This window comes from Lytechinus variegatus, chromosome 15 (assembly GCF_018143015.1).
Source record: "Lytechinus variegatus isolate NC3 chromosome 15, Lvar_3.0, whole genome shotgun sequence".
Lineage (NCBI taxonomy): Eukaryota > Metazoa > Echinodermata > Echinoidea > Temnopleuroida > Toxopneustidae > Lytechinus > Lytechinus variegatus.
In genome coordinates, this window is record NC_054754.1 from 14,449,171 (window position 1) to 14,468,308 (window position 19,138).

The 19,138-nt window shown below is 36.4% G+C and overlaps 1 protein-coding gene across 1 annotated transcript; it reads left to right on the forward strand.

Annotated features, from left to right (window-relative positions):
- Nucleotides 1-383: 383 nt before the first annotated feature.
- On the forward strand, nt 384-17,270 carry LOC121429257 (G-protein coupled receptor GRL101-like). The gene is made up of 16 exons (XM_041626235.1): nt 384-756; nt 1,403-1,518; nt 3,505-3,727; nt 4,956-5,099; nt 5,910-6,041; nt 6,585-6,756; nt 7,899-7,970; nt 8,698-8,769; nt 9,707-9,778; nt 10,082-10,153; nt 10,779-10,853; nt 11,861-11,935; nt 12,452-12,523; nt 13,444-13,521; nt 15,357-16,435; nt 17,031-17,270. The coding sequence occupies exons 1-16, from the start codon at nt 609-611 to the stop codon at nt 17,054-17,056; spliced, it is 2,628 nt and encodes an 875-aa protein (XP_041482169.1). The 5' UTR covers nt 384-608; the 3' UTR covers nt 17,057-17,270.
- The last annotated feature ends 1,868 nt before the right edge of the window (nt 17,271-19,138 follow it).

Consider the following 19,138-nt stretch of genomic DNA (forward strand, 5'->3'; position numbering starts at 1 on the left):
AATCAGTTTCTGTATCTGTATCTTCTCGCTCCTTTTTCATTGTTCCCGATGGCAGCGCTGATTTACCAACGATCTCAAAATAAGTAGTGGGGGTGTCGGACCCCCACATCCTCCCCCCTTTAGCGACGGCCCTGTTTCTATATCTTAAAAAGTGTATGTGTACGTGTGTGTGTGTGTGTGTGGAGGCGATTTTACAGGCCACCCCCCCCCCTTTACAAAAGTGTGGAGGTATAATCCCACCCCTCTCCCGATTTACACCAGTAGAACATCATTATTTTGAATTTGATTTTTTTTTAACTGACCGGATCCAGTTCAGTTTACATTCTTACTTCAATCAATATTAACTACCAGCATAATCACTCAAGGACCATTTCACGATAGATCAATATTTTGTATCATTCGTCGCAAGCCAGTTCTTTATAAGCAAAGAGGTATTACTATATTATACCAGGTTAAAATTTGGGATTTTTGAAATATGACTCCGGCTTCCACATTTATGGTCCTGGGTCCCGTAACACGAATGTTAGCGATCGATCGTACACATTATTTTCACGATTGATTGTACATTGGAGCCATTGCAATCAATCTTAACAAGTGTTCTACGATGAATGTTAAGCTTTGTGTTACGGGTCACTGCTACAACGAACGCAGAGGGGAAATCGAATTATTTGCAGTGCATTAAGCTTCATTCTTTCAAGATGATGGGACTATTATCTCCAAGCTCTCGCTTATGTTTATTCGTCCTCTTTGTTTTAGGTAAATACAACTTTTAATTCTTCTTTATTCACTGTGAATAGAACTTGCTCTGTGTCTTTACTTGAGATTTGAAAAACTGCTTACACATGTTTCTACTTTTTTTAATAACATACGATGGAATGTTGGATAAGTCTGCATTGGGAAGTACATGAACATTTCATTTTAATATTGAAAGTGTTTATTACCTTTGCGTTTATTAGGTGTACTCGAGTTTTCACATTTTTGTTCTCTTTTTCTTTCTTTTTCTTTCATATGCATTGATTAATTGAAATACCTATCCGTTGCAGGCACACATGTATCATGACTCATTGGCTTAGACTGACGTTGTTTCAGTAATTTTTAGCACGTTCCTCATTGTGCTTGAATCATCTACTCCTTATCATATTTCTGTCTTGTCGTTTAAATGTTTTATATTTGCTTTAACCAAGGAAATGTCTGACTTATAGCTTATACATTTTCTCTGGTTGAAAGGTTGAAGTGAAATCGACTTGTGAATAATTGATAATTATAACATCTGTTTATTTCTTAAAACGAAATGGTTGAAGATGGAGGTACTTCTCTTTCAAAACATAATGTACACCTTTTAGGAGCGTATTTAATGATCAATATAAAAAGTTTGACTGAATATTGATTCATTTCCTTACAGGGATCAACTTCTGTTGGAGCTTCAAATCGACGAGAATTAATTCTTCAAATTATCCATCTCCATACCCCTCCGATGATATTCAAGAGTGGGCTGTTGTAACTCCACCAGGAAATCAAGTACATCTTCTTTCAATCAATTTTCTATCAATGTTAACAGTGATATAATGATGATGATGGTTATGTTCACTGGCGGATTCAGGGGGGGGGGGCAAAGCCGGCCCGTGCCCCTTTAAGAGGCACAAAAATGCCATTAAAACAGAAGTGTGCCCGCCTCTTTTGAAACTTTTGAAAGTGAAGACCATTTTTTTTTCGTTTTGGTTGTCAAATTTTTTCGTGGATGAAATACCCTTAATTTGGGGTTAGAAAACTTTGTTGTTGTTTTCTTCTTGTAAAATTTTTCTCGGGAAAATGTGCCCCACCCCCCTTGGGAAATCCTGAATCCGCCCTGGTGATGGTTAAAAAGATGAATAGGGTGGAAGAGGTGGCAGGAGAAGAATGTAAGGAGAAGGGGGATTACTGGGATAAGGAGGAGGAGGAGGGGGATTAATAAGGAAACGTAAGACAGAGGTGATGGTGGAGAATATTATTTCTATTCGTTATAAATAGTAAGCAAAAAAATAATTGTATATTGGTTGTGCTTCTGTTGGTGCTTCTTAGTGGTAATTGAATTCAAATGAATTGAATAATTTAACAATATTGTCCATAGTAGAAATTATATTTATTTTCTGGTTTACACCCGGGGGGGGGGGCCACTTCCATTCACAAGTGGATACCATGCGCGACCATGGGGTCTCAAAAAGCACCCTAAACACGTAATTTCCATATTCTGAAAATGCACCCCTTAACGAGTATTGGCGTGTGAAACCCTACCCTTAACAAGTATTGGAAACAAATTGATACTCTTGGCAAATATTCCCTGAAATGAACCCCTAAACAAGTACAGGAATGTTTTATTGCTAAGGGTCCTTCGGTCGTCGGCTTTACCTTATTTGGCTTAGTACGACCCAACCTTCTACAGCAAGCGCAAATAGGACTCTAAACACGTAGTGTTGGGGCAAAAAGGACATCCTTTATAAAACATTTTAATTATTTTTTATTATCCCCGCAAATTCGACCCTAAACACGTAATTTTCCTAGCGAAATAGATACCCTTTTTTCATCATTTTTGTGTTTTTGACACCCTTATCACGTTACGTACGTAACGTGCCCTATCGTGAAAAGGACATCCTTTTTACGTGTTTTTTTGGTCGCGCATGGTATCCACTCGCCAATGTAAGTGGCCCCCCCGGGGTTTACACAGTCACATAATGTACAATGTACAGAACAAAACAAAAAATGGTGATAACATGTCAACATAAGGAATATAAGACATACAAGATATGCAAGGTATAAGATAAACGTAAAATTTACAATACACAATAATTACAATTCCAAAATAAGTGTGTGTGTGTGTTTGAGTTTTGTCAGACGTGTATCAATCAGATATGATTATTTACGTCTGGGACCGACCTTTAACGTCACCATCCGAAAGACGTGACCAGGGCTCGAACCCGGGGCTTGAACCTCTGCATCAATTTGTAACTTCCCCACAGCTTGGATTACAGGCGCACGCCACGACGCCCAGTTGTGATGAGGATTTTTTGCACCGCGACGCTAGACGAATTCAAGAACAAAGTAAATGTATTGAAAAATGCCTGTCAAATGACAATGAACAGCTGGGAGGTCTTTGTAAGAAATTGGTAACCGTAACAGCAGTTTCCCCCTAAGTTTTGGAGCTGACGAAATGTTGTAAATAAATTATGTCGTTTGTCCAGAGTCCAAGACGGGCGTTGTGGCGTGCGCCTGTAATCCAAGCTGTGGGGAAGTTACAAATTGATGCAGAGGTTCAAGCCCCGGGTTCGAGCCCTGGTCACGTCTTTCGGATGGTGACGTTAAAGGTCGGTTCCAGGTCGGTGACGTTAAAGGCTTTAGTTCAGGATTATTCATATTTAAAAATATAATATTTGGTTATAGTTATCAGGACATAATGGTGCTGATAATGGTGGTGGCAACTATCTATAAATGATTAACATAAAATTCCTGATTTTGATTTTTAATACTTAGACGTTGATAATCGTAAATGAGTTAAACCTCGAGGAACCATGGGACACCCTGACCATAACCCACACGTCCCCGGCACGCCCGGTGCCCTTCACATCGCACCTCCGCACGGGTGTCAAAGGCTTCCTATTCAAAGATGACGGCATCACCAATATCTCATTCTGCAGCGACACAAGACGCGAACTCACAGGGTTTGATCTGGAAGTCATCACAATGGACATCACAGGTGAATAACTATTGTTTGATATGGAGTACAATTAAGACGATTTTCAAATAAACTGATAAAAAAAAATCCACCAGGCGAAACTGACCAAAATTTTGTAAATAAAGTGGCAAAAATTTGATTATTACAGTACACAATTAAAAAAATGTAAACTTTATTATAGTTTGAGAAATAAATTTTGTATGATTTGGCTAATAATGATATTTATATGTTTTCTATTTCAACTCCATTTACAAATATTGTATATCTATGTAGCTGCTTCGCTGATGAGGAATTTTTGCACCGCGACGCAGGACGAATTCAAGAACAAAGTAAATGTATTGAAAAATGCCTGTCAATTGACAATGAACAGCTGGGAGGTCTTTGTAAGAAATTGGTGAACCGTAACAGCAGTTTCATCCTAAGTTTTGGAACTGACGAAATGTTGTAAATAAATTATGTCATTTGTCCAGAGTCCAAGACGAAACGGGTGTTTGGATTCACAAATTTTCGACAAAGACTTCTTGGCTGCTCTTTGTCATGAAGGGTATTTATTAGGTTTTCCATGTCCTTGAATCCGTCTTGCGTCCTAGAGCGGAAACTCCTCCCCAAACACTCATAATCTGGAGTATGACCGTAGTTAATGATCAAGAGGGACAGCACCATCAAATGATTTTTTTTTACAAAATTTTTTTTTACAAAAATTTTTTTTTACAAAAAAAATCCACCGAAGTGTGTATTGAATTCAGAGGGGGAGGGGGCAGTGAAGAACAGCACGAACTGCAGCAGCAGAAAACTTATCATACAAACAACAAAACGCCACAGCTAACTGGGCGTTGTGGCGTGCGCATGTAATTCAAGCTATGTGGGGAAGTTACAAATTGATGCAGAGGTTCGAGGTCCGAGCCCTATAGTCACGTCTTTCGGATGGTGACGTTAAAGGTCGGTCCCAGACGTAAATAATCATATCTGATAATCATTGATACACGTCTGACAAAACTCAAATACACACACACTCGATCATAATCAGTTCGAATTCTTCGCTCGCTCGTCTCCACAGTCACTTGATCATTTTGTAAGGGACCAGGCCAAAACAAAAATAATCACGCCTATATCTAGGGGCCTACATATTGTTTTTATTTTTGACGTGTGCGGTCATTAATTCAATTTTTCCCGCGTGCGGTCATACACGCAGTTATCTTTCCCTGTTACATTTTAACTTGCATAATTTTGTATAAATTCTTACACTTAGATCAAGATGATGTCACCGTGACGGAGAGGGCGGGAAATCTATCTCACTGGTGTTCGACCGAGCATCATCAGTTCATAGCATCCGACGCTCAGTGCAATGGAGTTTTCGAATGCGCCAACTACACAGACGACGCAGAATGCTTCGGTGAGTCACGTTTTATTCACAAATTGACCAATCACAATTGTCTGTGAAAATACTGGCGCGAAGTAATGATAACGAACCTTCATACCCTGTGCGAAAACGTTGTGTTTGCTATGTTCGCTTATGACTTGTTCGCTTCGGTGTGTGTTTTTAGTTTGTCTTCATAAATCTACTAAACAAAAGAAGCTTAATGATGTCCGATCGGTGTACCCATGACCCTCTGGTTTTGCGATCATTTGAAAAATGTATCTCCCCCAAAACGATTCTCACTGGGTTTTTATAAACCATACTAGTATGCCTATTGAAACGAGTATGTTTATTGGACATTGTGGTTTTGCGATTTACCACAAAAAATGTGACCCTTAATTGTTTAATCTATATGTCGGGTATTAATTTAACGTTCCAAAAATGTGAAAAATGTTGACATTCTGAACCAAAATAATGGTTGTAAGTTTTTCATCTGTCTTCATTCTTCCGGAAAATGTGTATATTTAAAATCATGCTTGACCGTTTAAAAAGAGATAGGAAGTCCGAATTAAAGAAAAAAGTCTACATGTTTTCCTTTGTTCATGTAATTTACTTATTAAGTTTTGACACAACTTTAAAGCTAATTTTTTTAAAGGTCCATTACCATGTTTATCCATTTTAATGTTGTCAGTTTCAAGTTTTGTTTAAAGCCTATTTTATTTACCCTCTGCGGCCACGGTGTTTGTCCGATATCGTTAAGACCGTTCAGCAAATTGTCTCTTTAAAACTTTAGCAAATAAATAAGCTTTACTTTTCACCGATAAATTTAAACTCCGGCTTTTATAGATCAAGAGTTTGGCAGAGGATGTGGACCAGGCTTTCACCAGTGCATGGCTTCACCCGAGTTGTGTGTTTCACAAGAAAGGGTTTGCGACGGTTGGAATGACTGCCCTTTGGGAGACGATGAAGAAAATTGTGGTAAGAACCTTGATGTCGTTGACTACGGTATCAACAGACGTCATCGATGACGGTTGTATTACTCGTGCATTCATGCCAATAAAGGGGGGGGGGGGTGGAAATATTGGAAGTGATGTGGCTACAAAATGAAGTAAATGGAGATTACAATAACGACACGAATGATGACTAGATGATGATCGATGACGATTGTGACGATGTTAGTGAGTGAATACGATGACGATGATGAGAATGATGACCATGAGGATGTTGGTGGTGATGGTGATTGTAGTGATGATGATGGAGATGTTGATGATTATGATGATGATGACGGTGGTGGTGATGCGATGATGATGATGACGATGATGGTCGAGATGATGGTGGTGATGACGATACTGTGATAATTATAATGATGGTAGTAAACTGAGAACTAAGATTCGACAAGAATTATGCGGCTGTAGAAATTAAATGATGAAATGGTAGTGTATTATGACGGTGAGGAAGACGATGACGATGGATGATGAAATATTTCTCATAATCCTTCATAATCCATAATCGAACTCATAGAAACTGTGATGTGCCCGTTGGATTGTTCGTGTGGTGAGTCTGCGTTTTTCGGGAGATATGGTCCTGATAAACCCCAGTGCAGCGATCCCAACTGGCTCCCGTTCTGGGTAAATTGTTCGAGCGGCTGGAACGAAGAATACAGAAACAATACTGCTCCCAAAACGATTATGTTGTAAGTTGTCAAAGTATTATGTGTTGTTTCGTTTCCCTGGAAATGGACAAAAATACCAAAGTTTCATTATGCACATGTCAAATATATGGCATAAATAATGTCTTATCAAACATAAGTTTATTGATTAGGTCGCTTTGCTCGCTCACCCAAAATAACCTACTGCAACGTTTAAAAACAAACAAGGACCCTCTTGATTTATACCAATAATATGTTCTTATCATGGAAATTAATCTTTTCAGATGCACTTTGTGATTTAAGGAAATATAAGTGATGAAAATCATACTACTGAAAAAAGGGATCCACTACTTACATTTGACAGAAATTGTAATTATAGAGCTCTTTAAAGGTCAAGTCCACCTCAGAAAAATGTTGATTTGAATCAATAGAGAAAAATCAGACGAGCACAATGCTGAAAATTTCATCAAAATCGGATGTAAAATAAGAAAGTTATGACATTTCAAAGTTTCGCTTATTTTCAACAAAATAGTTATATGAACGAGCCAGTTACATCCAAATGAAAGAGTCGATGATGTCACTCACTATTTCTTTTGTATTTGATTGTTTGAATTATACAATATTTCAATTTTTACGAATTTGACGATTAGGACCTCCTTGCCTGAAGCACAAAATGTTAAAATAATGGAATTCCACGTGTTCAGGGAGGAATGAAACTTCATTTCACATGACAATGACGAGAAAATCAAAATATTTCATATTTCATATAATAAAATACAAAAGAAATAGTGAGTGAGTGATGTCATCAACTATCTCATTTGGATGTAACTGGCTCGTTCATATAACTTTTTGTTGAAAACAAGCAAAACTTTAAAATGCCATAACTTTCTTATTTTACATCTGATTTTGATGAAACTTTCAGTGTTATGCTCGTTGAATTTTTCTCTTTTTATTCAAATCAAGTTTTTGTTGGGGTGGACTTGTCCTTTAATACTCAATTAGCTTGTACGCCAAATAGACATGATAGATATTACAGGAGTAATCAGGACTCGCAATCAATTAATTTGATGTGCATATATTTCGGTGGAGGGTTAGTATGAAATAACGTTTGTTTTATTAACGTCATGAATACTTTACAAATTCGGCTTCTTAGCAAGTGGGCGTGTCTTTACGTTTTCCCCATTCAGAAATCTGAACCATGCACCGATCAGAGAGTTGCATCCGGGTTCTTTTAATGGGCTACGAAATGTACATACGCTGTGAGTATGAAATATCGAACTGATCGTCTCCTCAAATATACAAAGGGGTGGGGGAAGGCAACCGCCCCATCATGTTCAAAACCTGAAAAGACCCCCCCCCCCAAAAAAAAAAAGAGAGAGAAAGAATAAAAAAGAAAAATAAATAAAGAGGGAGGGAGGGAGTGAGGAAGGAAAGAAGGAAAGAAGGAAAGAAAGAGTATAAAATTAGGGCTGGGTTTTGGTCGTGTAACTTTATAGTATTCTTTTTATTTGATTGAGAGGGAAAGTGACGTCAATCGAGTCCCCTAAAATACCCTGGTGCCCTGAAATGGATTGTTTCCCCCCCCCCCCTTCGGTTTCATTAATAATTGAGGAAAAGTTTCGATTTCTATTGGCTTTGTTGTATATCTCTTCGCTTCCGATTACTTGCTTTCCATTGTGATATATGCCTTTGTTTCGGAATCAGATTTCTGATGACCATTTCCGATGTTTTCCTGACAAGGAAATGGAAAGCAATCAATATTTATTTCATTTGTCATATTTATCCTCAAGACGATGCTAGATGATAATAGATTCCTAGAATCCTTGTATGAAAGAGATTTGAGCCTGTAAACCTTAGTGGGCCAAAATGATTTCTGTAACCAAGTTTTATTTTCCTATTTCAATTTCACGAAGGGAAAGGCGATCATAATTAACTTTGTTTAATGAATGTCTGGTTTTATAAGATGTTTTTAATATCCAAATACAGAGACATCACTTCAGCCCAGCTGAAGAGGTTGCCACCTGATGTGTTTATCGGAATGCATCGACTGGTCAAGATGTGAGTGTCAAAGAGATTATGTAGTAAGGATGCTGTGACTATAATAAAGCAACATCATCAACACTACCACAAATACTACTTTAACAACAACATCAGCTCCTGCTGCTACTACTGCTATTTCAATTTCTACCACTTCAACAACAACTACTACTACTACTACTAATTCTGCTGCTGCTACTTCTTCTTCTACTACTACTACTACTACTATTACTTCTACTATTACTACTATTACTACTACTACTACTACTACTACTACTACTACTACTACTACTACTACTACTACTACTACTACTACTACTACTACTACTACTACTTTACTTCTACCACTTCTACCACAACAACAACAACAACAACTAAAACAATAACAACAACTACTACTGCTGCTGCTGCCACTTCTTCTACTATTACTACTACTACTACTACTACTACTACTACTACTACTACTACTACTACTACTACTACTACTACTACTACTACTACTATTAATACTACTGCTGCTGTTGCTGCTGCTGCTACTACTACTACGACTCTACTACTACTACTACCACTACTACTCGGGCTACTACTACTACTACTACTACTACTACTACTACTACTACTACTACTCTACTACTACTATACTACTACCACCTACCACTACCTACTACTACCTACTTCAACTTCTACCACTTCAACAACAACTACTACTACAACTGCTGCTGCTGCTACTTCTTCTTCTACTTCTACTATTACAACTACTCAAACTATTATACATTGTATTTGGATTTTATCATTACCATTCCGTAGCTGCATTGAAACAGTAACTACCAGTTTAATCAATAATACTGACATTATTATGGCAAGTCGGGTAGCTTGGGGCCGGAATTGGGGTTGTCTGTGGGCATCATAATATCTTCAATTGCGATTGGTCCCTTGTATCTATGTCCTTTTTCTCTAGCATTGCAAGTAATAACAGCCTAACTTATCTTGAACGTGGGACATTCCGAGGACTACACAAGTTGAGATTATTGTAAGTAATTCATTATTATTTTCATATAATAAAGAATACTAATAAGGCTTACAAATAAACAAAGACGTGTATTTGATGTAGAATATAACGAAATAATTCAATTTAATATATTTACTGAACAGTATGAATACACTGCGTTTCTACACTTACAAAAACATCACACCTTTCGTTAGAATCAGAAGAATGTGTCCTAAGTGCTTGCAAATTGGCCTAAAAGTTTGCATTGAAGCATAGAAACTTGTATGACGAATGAAAGGTTTATTACAATGTCGTCTTCTTCAATTAAAATGCGATCTCAAACAGGTACCTAGATTTGAACAAAATCTCGCGGCTTGACGAGGGTTGTTTTATGGATCTTCACAGCCTATTCTTCATGTAAGTTTCATCTGAATAACTAACTAAATAATTTGAAATAAAATCCTTCCCTTTTTCATTTTTATTCGTTTGTTAATATATTATTCATGCAAAAGTAATCCGAATATTTCTTTCATTATTACTTTCCTTTTATCTGCTACATTTGTAAATTTTGTCTTTTAATCAATCGATCAACAAACTAATCTTTATTTTGTCATTCTTTTAGCTTTGTGTTCATCATTTCAAAAGTTGTTAAAATATTACTTATAATTTTTACCTAAATTAGGTGAATAATCCTGACAAAATATAATTATATGGTATAAATAACTACTCCAATCAAAATTAAACTTCAAAACAAGATCAAAGGCAGAACCCAACCCCCCCCCCCGGGAAGTGGGAACTCCTCCTATTTCCCCTCTCTGTCAGTCTCTTTTTCCATACCCCCCTTATCAAACCAGTTCTGAGTTTAATTCATTATACTACTGAACTTCCGCAGAAGTGGTTTTGTAACTTACAAAAAAAAAAATCTTTTTTATATTTTCTTGTAATAAATTGAATATATTTTTTAACTGTATGATTATGACGACAATGATGGTGATCATTTATCTAATATTTTTGAATTCATTGCTCTTCATCATCATTCCAGAGGACTGAATCAGAATCCACTTGGCAGTATTAGGCCTGGAACTTTTCGAGAGCTCGGAGATTCTTTAGAACGTCTGTAAGGATAAACCAGTCTACTATAACAAAATTATACTTTCTTTAATTTTTCAGGAGTGAACAGTGTGTCTTTTAATCTGCAAGTAGATTCGGCACTATAAAGTGTGTCCCGCAAAAAAAAAATCAAAACTGAGATTTAACAACGATTTTTCATAATTAAATCACAAATACAACAGACAAATGACCTCTATTTGTAAAGCTTAGAGTCTCCTCTTTAAGCTTGTATAACATAGATTGCCCATTAAAGCATGAATGAGTAAATACAATCTGAAGAAAGGATACCAAAAATCATTTGGCGGGGGGGGGGGTATCTGAATCACAAAAAATGAATCACATGCCTAAATGTCAATATCTGCTCCTTAATTTGATACCTCAACCACACTACCACAGACAGAAAATAGTCAAGAAAGAAATAGCAAAGTTCTGTTTCTTTCAAACAATGCTTGTATTTCCATAATTTAGTTGGTTTCAAAAGGTTTCCAACCGAAGCTATCACAAAAACAAAGGCCTATATTCATGGATGATCATTAACAAAAGGTAGTGTCGAGTAAGTCTAAAAACCTAACCTACAAAACCTCTTCCTTTTCAAGCCTAGTTTAAATAGACATAATTTTTATGAGACTCACTGTATAAAGGCCATAACAATTATGAATATTGTGCGTGGTGATGATAATGGTGGTGGTGATGATTATTACTATTTCTTGTTTATAATAACAATATTAATTTCTATTACATTGTCCGTGATTATACACCTAACTGTAAATTTGACTGTGGTTTTGTGATTGTAAAATTAAAGAATTTCTTTGTGGAAAATAAAATTAAACTGACAAATTCACTGCATGGTGTCAATCCGGGACGCCATACTATTCAAGGGGGGGGGGGGGTGGATCAAACAATATATCAACCCTTTTCAACAATAGATTCACACCACAAATCGACACCCATGGACTAATTGAATAGAATTGTCTTGTCCTCTATCAAAAACATAATTGTAATTTTGTTTTCTAGGATTTTACGAAACAACAGTATCACATCAATAAATTCCAGTTTGTTTGATGGAATTGGACAAAAGCTGCTACGTCTGTAAGTAAATCACATATTAATTCTTTCGAGAAATTTTGTCTTATTTCCGATTTTGCAACAAAACACATTCTTTTTGTCTAGTCCATGAGATAAGTTAACAGTAAAAATATATTAAAAAAATAGAATATTAATAATGTTTGAGTAACGTACAACACCAAAGGGCAACATAGAAAAAGAGAAATAGAAAACAATGAATATGAAAAATGTCAGTATTAAATGGATGGGGCTACTAAAAAGCTAAGCTTGCATCCTTCCATAAACCTAATGCAATTTCAATTTATTTAATTTGCATAAATTGGGAAAAATGAATAGTGAAATTCCGAAACAAAAATTTTCTTACAAATGCTTGCCATTTAAAACCAATATTTACAAGAGTTTAATGCACATACTTACTACCTGATATCTATGCCTTATGGTTTTTATGCGTTTTGGCGTGAGCTTTTATATTCTACTTGTAAAATATTTCCATTTCCAAAATCTTACAATTTTTATTTCCTTGTCTTTTTTTTTTTTTAGAAACGTCCAAGATAATCCCATTTCGGAGGTTGCACCGGGTTCCTTTACCAATCTTACTAATGTGACAAGTTTGTAAGTAAACCTTAGGATGATAATGATAAATATATGAATACAATACCAGAAATTAATTTATTATCATCAGCAATCAGATTCAGTTCATTTATTTATGTAATCATTTTGGTGGAATTACACATTAATTTTAATTTTCAATTAATTAATAATTATTCAACAAAAGTAAAATTCTAATATTATACACATAAACATTAAACATTATACACGTATCATATAACTGATATTGTAGGAACGTATATAGCGATTGTATTCTAAAGCATCTTAATGAATTGCAATGATCAGTTTTATTGAATTACTCTACCATGCAGAATAATTTTGTTACTTATACAAGCAAAAATTAAATGAACTATTTCTGTTCTTGAAGATTTGTTTATTAATACATCAATTAAAAATGGAAGGTTTCCATTAAAATAATATTTGAAGAAGAGAAATACTGATTCACCTTATGATCAGTCTGAGTTTGTCTATATGACAACTTGGAGAAGATCAATCACAAAGACCAAGCTTGAAAAGGCCAAATTGGTTTTAAATCACCAAGACAACATTACGACTGCATTATTCAATTCGCTTTTATTCTATGGTAGCGCCATCACAGATTTGAACATAAATATCCATACGATGATGCGAAAATTCAACTTTGGACAGTACAGTAAGAAGTTCCATGTCTCAATATTCCCTATATTCGCATCAAGTTTTACTACATATTATTCCAAACTTGGATCGCAGACTAAACATAATTTGTGCGATAGCTTTAATGCTACTTCCTGATTGGCTGGAAGTGATAGCGAGCGGACATACATAAAGCCATTGGCTTGTCTAATCCTAAAGGTTGAATAATCACACAGACCAATCAGATTATGAGGTGTAATGTCCTGAGCAGTAGGCTTACCTGGTATTACTCTCCAACTAAATTCATATAGGTCTTTGATGCTAACACCCCCAGCTCCAATCCATCTATATCCTGGATTCTATGATGGGCTGGAAAGTCTTGAAACAGTGTAAGTTCTTCACATTTACTTGTCTTTCCTTCAATCTCATGTGATAACATATATTATAATTTTTTTTTTTTTTTTTATTTATTCATTTTCCAACACATGGGCTGGATAGCCCTCTTCAGCCTAGCGGCTGTTCTTCTGAGGGGTCCAGAATGAAAGAAAATAGTACTACTGCTGCTACTAACTTCTTCCTCTTCTTCTTCTAACTCTTCTTCTCCACCTCCACCTCCTTCTACTACTACTACTACTACTACTACTACTACTACTACTACTACTACTACTACTACTACTACTTACCTACCTACCTACCTACCTTCCTACCTACCTACCTACCTGCTACTTGCTGCTGCTACTGCTACTACTACTACTACTACTACTACTACTACTACTACTACTACTACTACTACTACCACTACTTCTACAACTACTACTACCACTACCACTACTACTACTACTACTGCTACTACCACTACCACTACTACTATGAGAAACAATAATGACCTATACAACCTACTACTTTTCTACTTCCCAGGGACAGTGCTATGGGGTGGGGTGTCAGGAGAATACTGTCCGCTGTAATTTTCTAAGAAGTAAAATAAGAGGAAAACAAGAGAAGAATAAGAGGAAGAAAAGGGGAAAAGAAGACTATATCACAAAAAGAAGCTTTGGCGTAACTCCGTGACGTCATACTATTTAAGTGGGGGGGGGGGATGAAACAATAAATCACCCTCCCTAAACAAAAGGTTCGCCACTTGGATTTATGCCAGTGCAAAAAAGTATGTATAATCAACCATATGTTCATTTTTTTTAGGTCATCCTGCCCCCTATCAAAATACCTTGATGTCATCCCTCATTACTAAAATCATTACTACTACTACTACTACTACTACTACTACTACTACTACTACTACTACTACTACTACTACTACTACTACTACTACTACTACTACTACTACTACTACTACTACTACTACTACTACTACTACTACTACTACTACTACTACTACTACTACTACTACTACTACTACTACTACTACTACTACTACCACTTCTACTACCACTACTACTACTACTACTACTTCTACTACCACTACTACTTCTACTACTTCTACTACTACTAATACTACTACTTCTACTACCACTACTACTTCTACTACTACTACTACTACTACTACTACTACGACTACTACTTCTACTACCACTACTACTTCTACTACTACTGCTACTACTACTACTACTACTACTACTACTACTGCTACTACTTCTACTACCACTACTTCTACTACTACGACTACTACTACTACTACTGCTACTACTACTACTACTACTACTTCTACTACCACCACTACTACTTCTACTACTACTACTACTACTACTACTACTACTACTACTACTACTACTACTACTACTACTACTACTACTACTACTACTTCTACTACCACTACTACTTCTACTACTACTACTAATACTACTGCTACTACTACTACTACTACTACTGCTACTGCTACTACCTACTACTACTACTAGTACTACTACTACGGCTGCTGCTACTACTACTACTACTACTACATTTACCTCATTTACATTTTTCTTGTGGCAAACACAATGAAATTATCATTAAAAAATATAACACTAACTAAAGTCAGACCCACTTGTTGTTAAGGCAAGAACAAAAATAAACCCAACAGTAATGATTATGCTGATACATTGATGTTTCCAGCTAAACATTTGAGGTTGTTCAGTTTCCTTCATATTTCAGCAATTGAAAATTTTTACATATTTCTGGGTTTTACTTGTATCCTGTTAAATTTCTTCCCCCTTGGTTTCTTGTTTTGTAGATTTGTCTATGATCAGCGGCTATGTTGTTTTCTACCATCGAATGCAAAGTGTGCCCTACAGAAACCTCCAGAGCCTCTCTTCACCTGCAGGATGACATTCCTCCACAATACTGCAATTAAGTTCTTCACCTGGTTGCTTGCCTTTGTTACTTTGTTTGGCAACACTTTCGTCCTGGTGACCAGACTGCGTTCCAAGCGCACCAACATGGTCGCTAGAATACAGTCCATCCTAATAGCCAACTTGGCCGTTGCTGACCTACTTATGGGACTCTATCTGCTGATCATAGCAAGTGCCGATGCCTACATAGGAAACTCTTACTTCTGGAAAGGTCTGGCTCATGAATGGCGGAGGAGTGGGATGTGTCGTTTTGCAGGTTTCCTTTCATTCTTGAGCAGTGAGAGCTCTGTGTTTCTCATTGTCCTCATCAGTGTTGACCGCTTCATCTGTATCGTGTTCCCCTTCTTGAAGCATCGATTCACCATCTTTACCATTCAAGTCTGTACTGGGGTAATCTGGGTGGTTGCCCTAATCCTCAGTGGCACTTCTGTGTTGCTGACTGTCCTTGATCCCGACGCCTATGACCTTAGTGATGTCTGTGTGGGCCTGCCTCTTATCCGAAAAAACATCAACCTGCAGGCGGAAGTTGACAAGGACATACTAAATACCATCGGCATAGAGGTCAAAAAGGTTGTTGCTGGTTCATCCGCTTCAACATGGCAGTATTCCGTGGCTGTCTTCCTTGGAATCAACTTCATTTGCTTCACCATCATCCTGGTGGCATACATCGCTATCTTTGCCAAGGTTCGCTTCAGCCGTGCTGCCGTTGGGCAAAAGGGATATTCTTCCAATGAAATCAGGATGGCGCTGAAGCTTTCGCTCATTGTTGCAACAGATTTCTTCTGCTGGATGCCTATCATCATTCTTGGAATCATTGTCCAGTCTGATCACGTTGTCATATCAGCTGATGTCTATGCCTGGCTCATTGCTCTGGTTCTTCCCATCAACTCAGCCATCAATCCTTACCTCTATACCATCGTTGATCACTACGTTGGCCAAGATAAATCAAGCCATACTTCAGGTAACTGTAAAACCTTTACAGAAAAGCTATGGTGTCCTTTCACTGAACAGTCATTAAAAATTCTCTGCAGACTGTGACAGCCAAATGCAGCAGAAAAATTGTACTCAAAATGGTCACAGTAATGTTACAATGATGATGTAGAGAGAAATACATAAGGTTCAAAATCCCCCAAACCAATGGTATAATGAACTAAGTATGTCAATGAAGGGAGAAAAAAGGGTTAGCAAAAATGGCTGGTTACCTTTTTCATTACTTAATAAAAACAATTTTTTTTTTCTAATTCTTGAATTTTAGTTCTGGAGGGTGTTTCACAGAGATTTAAGTATGATTTAAATTGCACTGAAATGCCCACATGAATCTGAAATAAAACATGCAATCTTATTAATCAATAAGCAGTAGTGCATGTCCTCTGCATGATCTGACCAAAGCGGTTGTGCCTTTTGTAACGCGCCCAACTAGGCAAATATGTGCGACTCATACTTTAAGTCATACTTAAATCTTTGTGAAACACCCCCAGGTCTAGTTTAGTCAGAAATAGATTTATAATATATTGGAAAGAATAATGATGTTTTTCTTTTTTCCAATTCGTCTACAGGAGGATCAGGCGGATCTAGTAACTAAAGGAAACTGAACGTGCTGAGGGACCTGGGTTGGTAGAACTACAGGACACATAGAAATTGTTTGGTTTCATAACAGCCCTACACCAAACAATGCAAAATGAACTGCATGAATTGCATTGAACTATCCAAGAGCCAATGATTGCAAGATTGTGATCAGGGCCGTCTTACAAAGAGTTGCAATAAGCCAGTTCGTAGTTCCTTTCTGCGCATGATCAAAAGATTCTACGCATGATCAGAAGGTCATTTGTACTAAAGTGACATGGTGCTTTAAAATCTAATGAGATAAGCACCAACTTTAATGTCTTGATTATTCATATATTCTTTTACATCCACAAAAAAACAACAATGCTTCCACGAACGACTGGTATTTCACAGTTTGTCAAGTACATTGTGCAACATGCTAAGATATGCATTTAAAGTAGGAATGCAACAAATACCTTCATTAAGTGTTCATTGGTGTGCCATTCTAGTCACCTGGTCTATTCAATTTCTTCATCCTGCTATGTAAGGCAAGCTTACGTAATATCTTGCTTTGAAATCTGCCTATCATGATGAAAGAAATGAAAGGTCATTTGACCAAAATTGCCCATGAAGTAACTACGAACTGGTCTATTGATCTGATCAAACACACCTATGGAAAGCCAGCTATGCCAACATCTAAAATGATGTATATTCATACATTATTTTCTTGAATGCGGTATTAACTGTGCTTCTCTTTGTTTACATAGGACAGTGTGCAAAAATTGCCTGTAGAATAATTCATGACATTGATGGATTACCATATAGTTGAGATTGATCAAATCAATTGCAACTGTTTGTAAGACGGGATCCAGTGATCTGTCCAAGATAGGGACAGTAGTGTTAGACTGGACACAAAAGCACCAGGTCATAGCACGTTTGGACCAAGTGCAGTTAGCAATTTAGCTCAAATCTGTATACATATATATACATGGGGCTTGCCTGACAAAAGAGCTGCCAACGTGACCAAGAACATTTCACTATTTTCAAGGCTGAAATCAGTATTTTGGTGAGGAAATTAGTATTGCCACAGGAATACCATATGACAACACATAAACTGAAACTAAAGAAATCAGTATTTTGCATGAAACCATCAGTATTCTTCTCTATTTTCAGTATGAAATATGGAAAATCAGTACTACTTGGCAGCTCTGTAACAAAGAGTTTCAAGAGAACCAAATCAAACTCAAATTGAGATTGCATATTTTGAAATCGACCTCAGATTGTGTTCGAATCATAACTACTGCACCCCTTCGAGAGATGACCCCCACCCAAAAAAAAAGTAGCCCAAGGGGTTACAATATAAAAAAAGCAACATTACTTCTCAGCTAATCAATTGTTTTTTTAATGCAAAAAGTAGGGTCTGTTTAACTTCTTTTTATCAATGAATTCTTTGAGAATATTTGAATTTCAAATTTTGTATATCAAGCCCCTATTCTGTTTGTGTTGTTGATTTTTGTTTAAAAATTATGAGCATAAAAATATTATACCCCATAATTTCCATAATAGCAACTGATACTGGAGGTAATGTCTTGGAATCAAACAGATTAGATTTTTATTTGAAGCATATTTCTCAAATCTTCACTTCATATTGCCACTGAAAAACATGCAAATGAGAAATAAAGCCCCTTTAGATATGCATGCAGTACTAAATCCAATACTCTATGTTTTTATTATAAATTTCACAAAACTGTCCAAATAGCTCATTGCTGTTGTTTCTTTAATTGTTACTTTTTGTATGTTCGATTTGTTTGTATGTGTGTTCCATTTCTTTGTTGTATTATGTATATATAGGGGTCTGGTAAGTTTTTTCTGTAAAAAAATTACTCAATATCAAATAGCAATTGACATTTTCATTAGTATCAATTTTAAGATGGAGATGTTTCAAATCACTAATATTGCACTGTGGCACGGTCTGAGCAGTGCCTGAGTACAAATACAATAAAGTGATAAAATTTAAGAATTGAATTTCCAAGATGAATGAACAAATATTAAAATAGAATTGTGAAGTGATTGCTTTTATAACATATAGGCCTACTTATTTAGAATACCTATCTATAAGCTA

Excerpts from the sequence above, each read along its gene's own strand:
- LOC121429257 (XM_041626235.1), top strand. The coding sequence starts at position 609 with ATGTTAAGCTTTGTGTTACGGGTCACTGCTACAACGAACGCAGAGGGG. Across the intron at positions 1,519-3,504 it reads TAACTCCACCAGGAAATCAA|ACGTTGATAATCGTAAATGA; the intron begins GTACATCTTCTT and ends TTTAATACTTAG. Across the intron at positions 10,854-11,860 it reads GGAGATTCTTTAGAACGTCT|GATTTTACGAAACAACAGTA; the intron begins GTAAGGATAAAC and ends TTTGTTTTCTAG.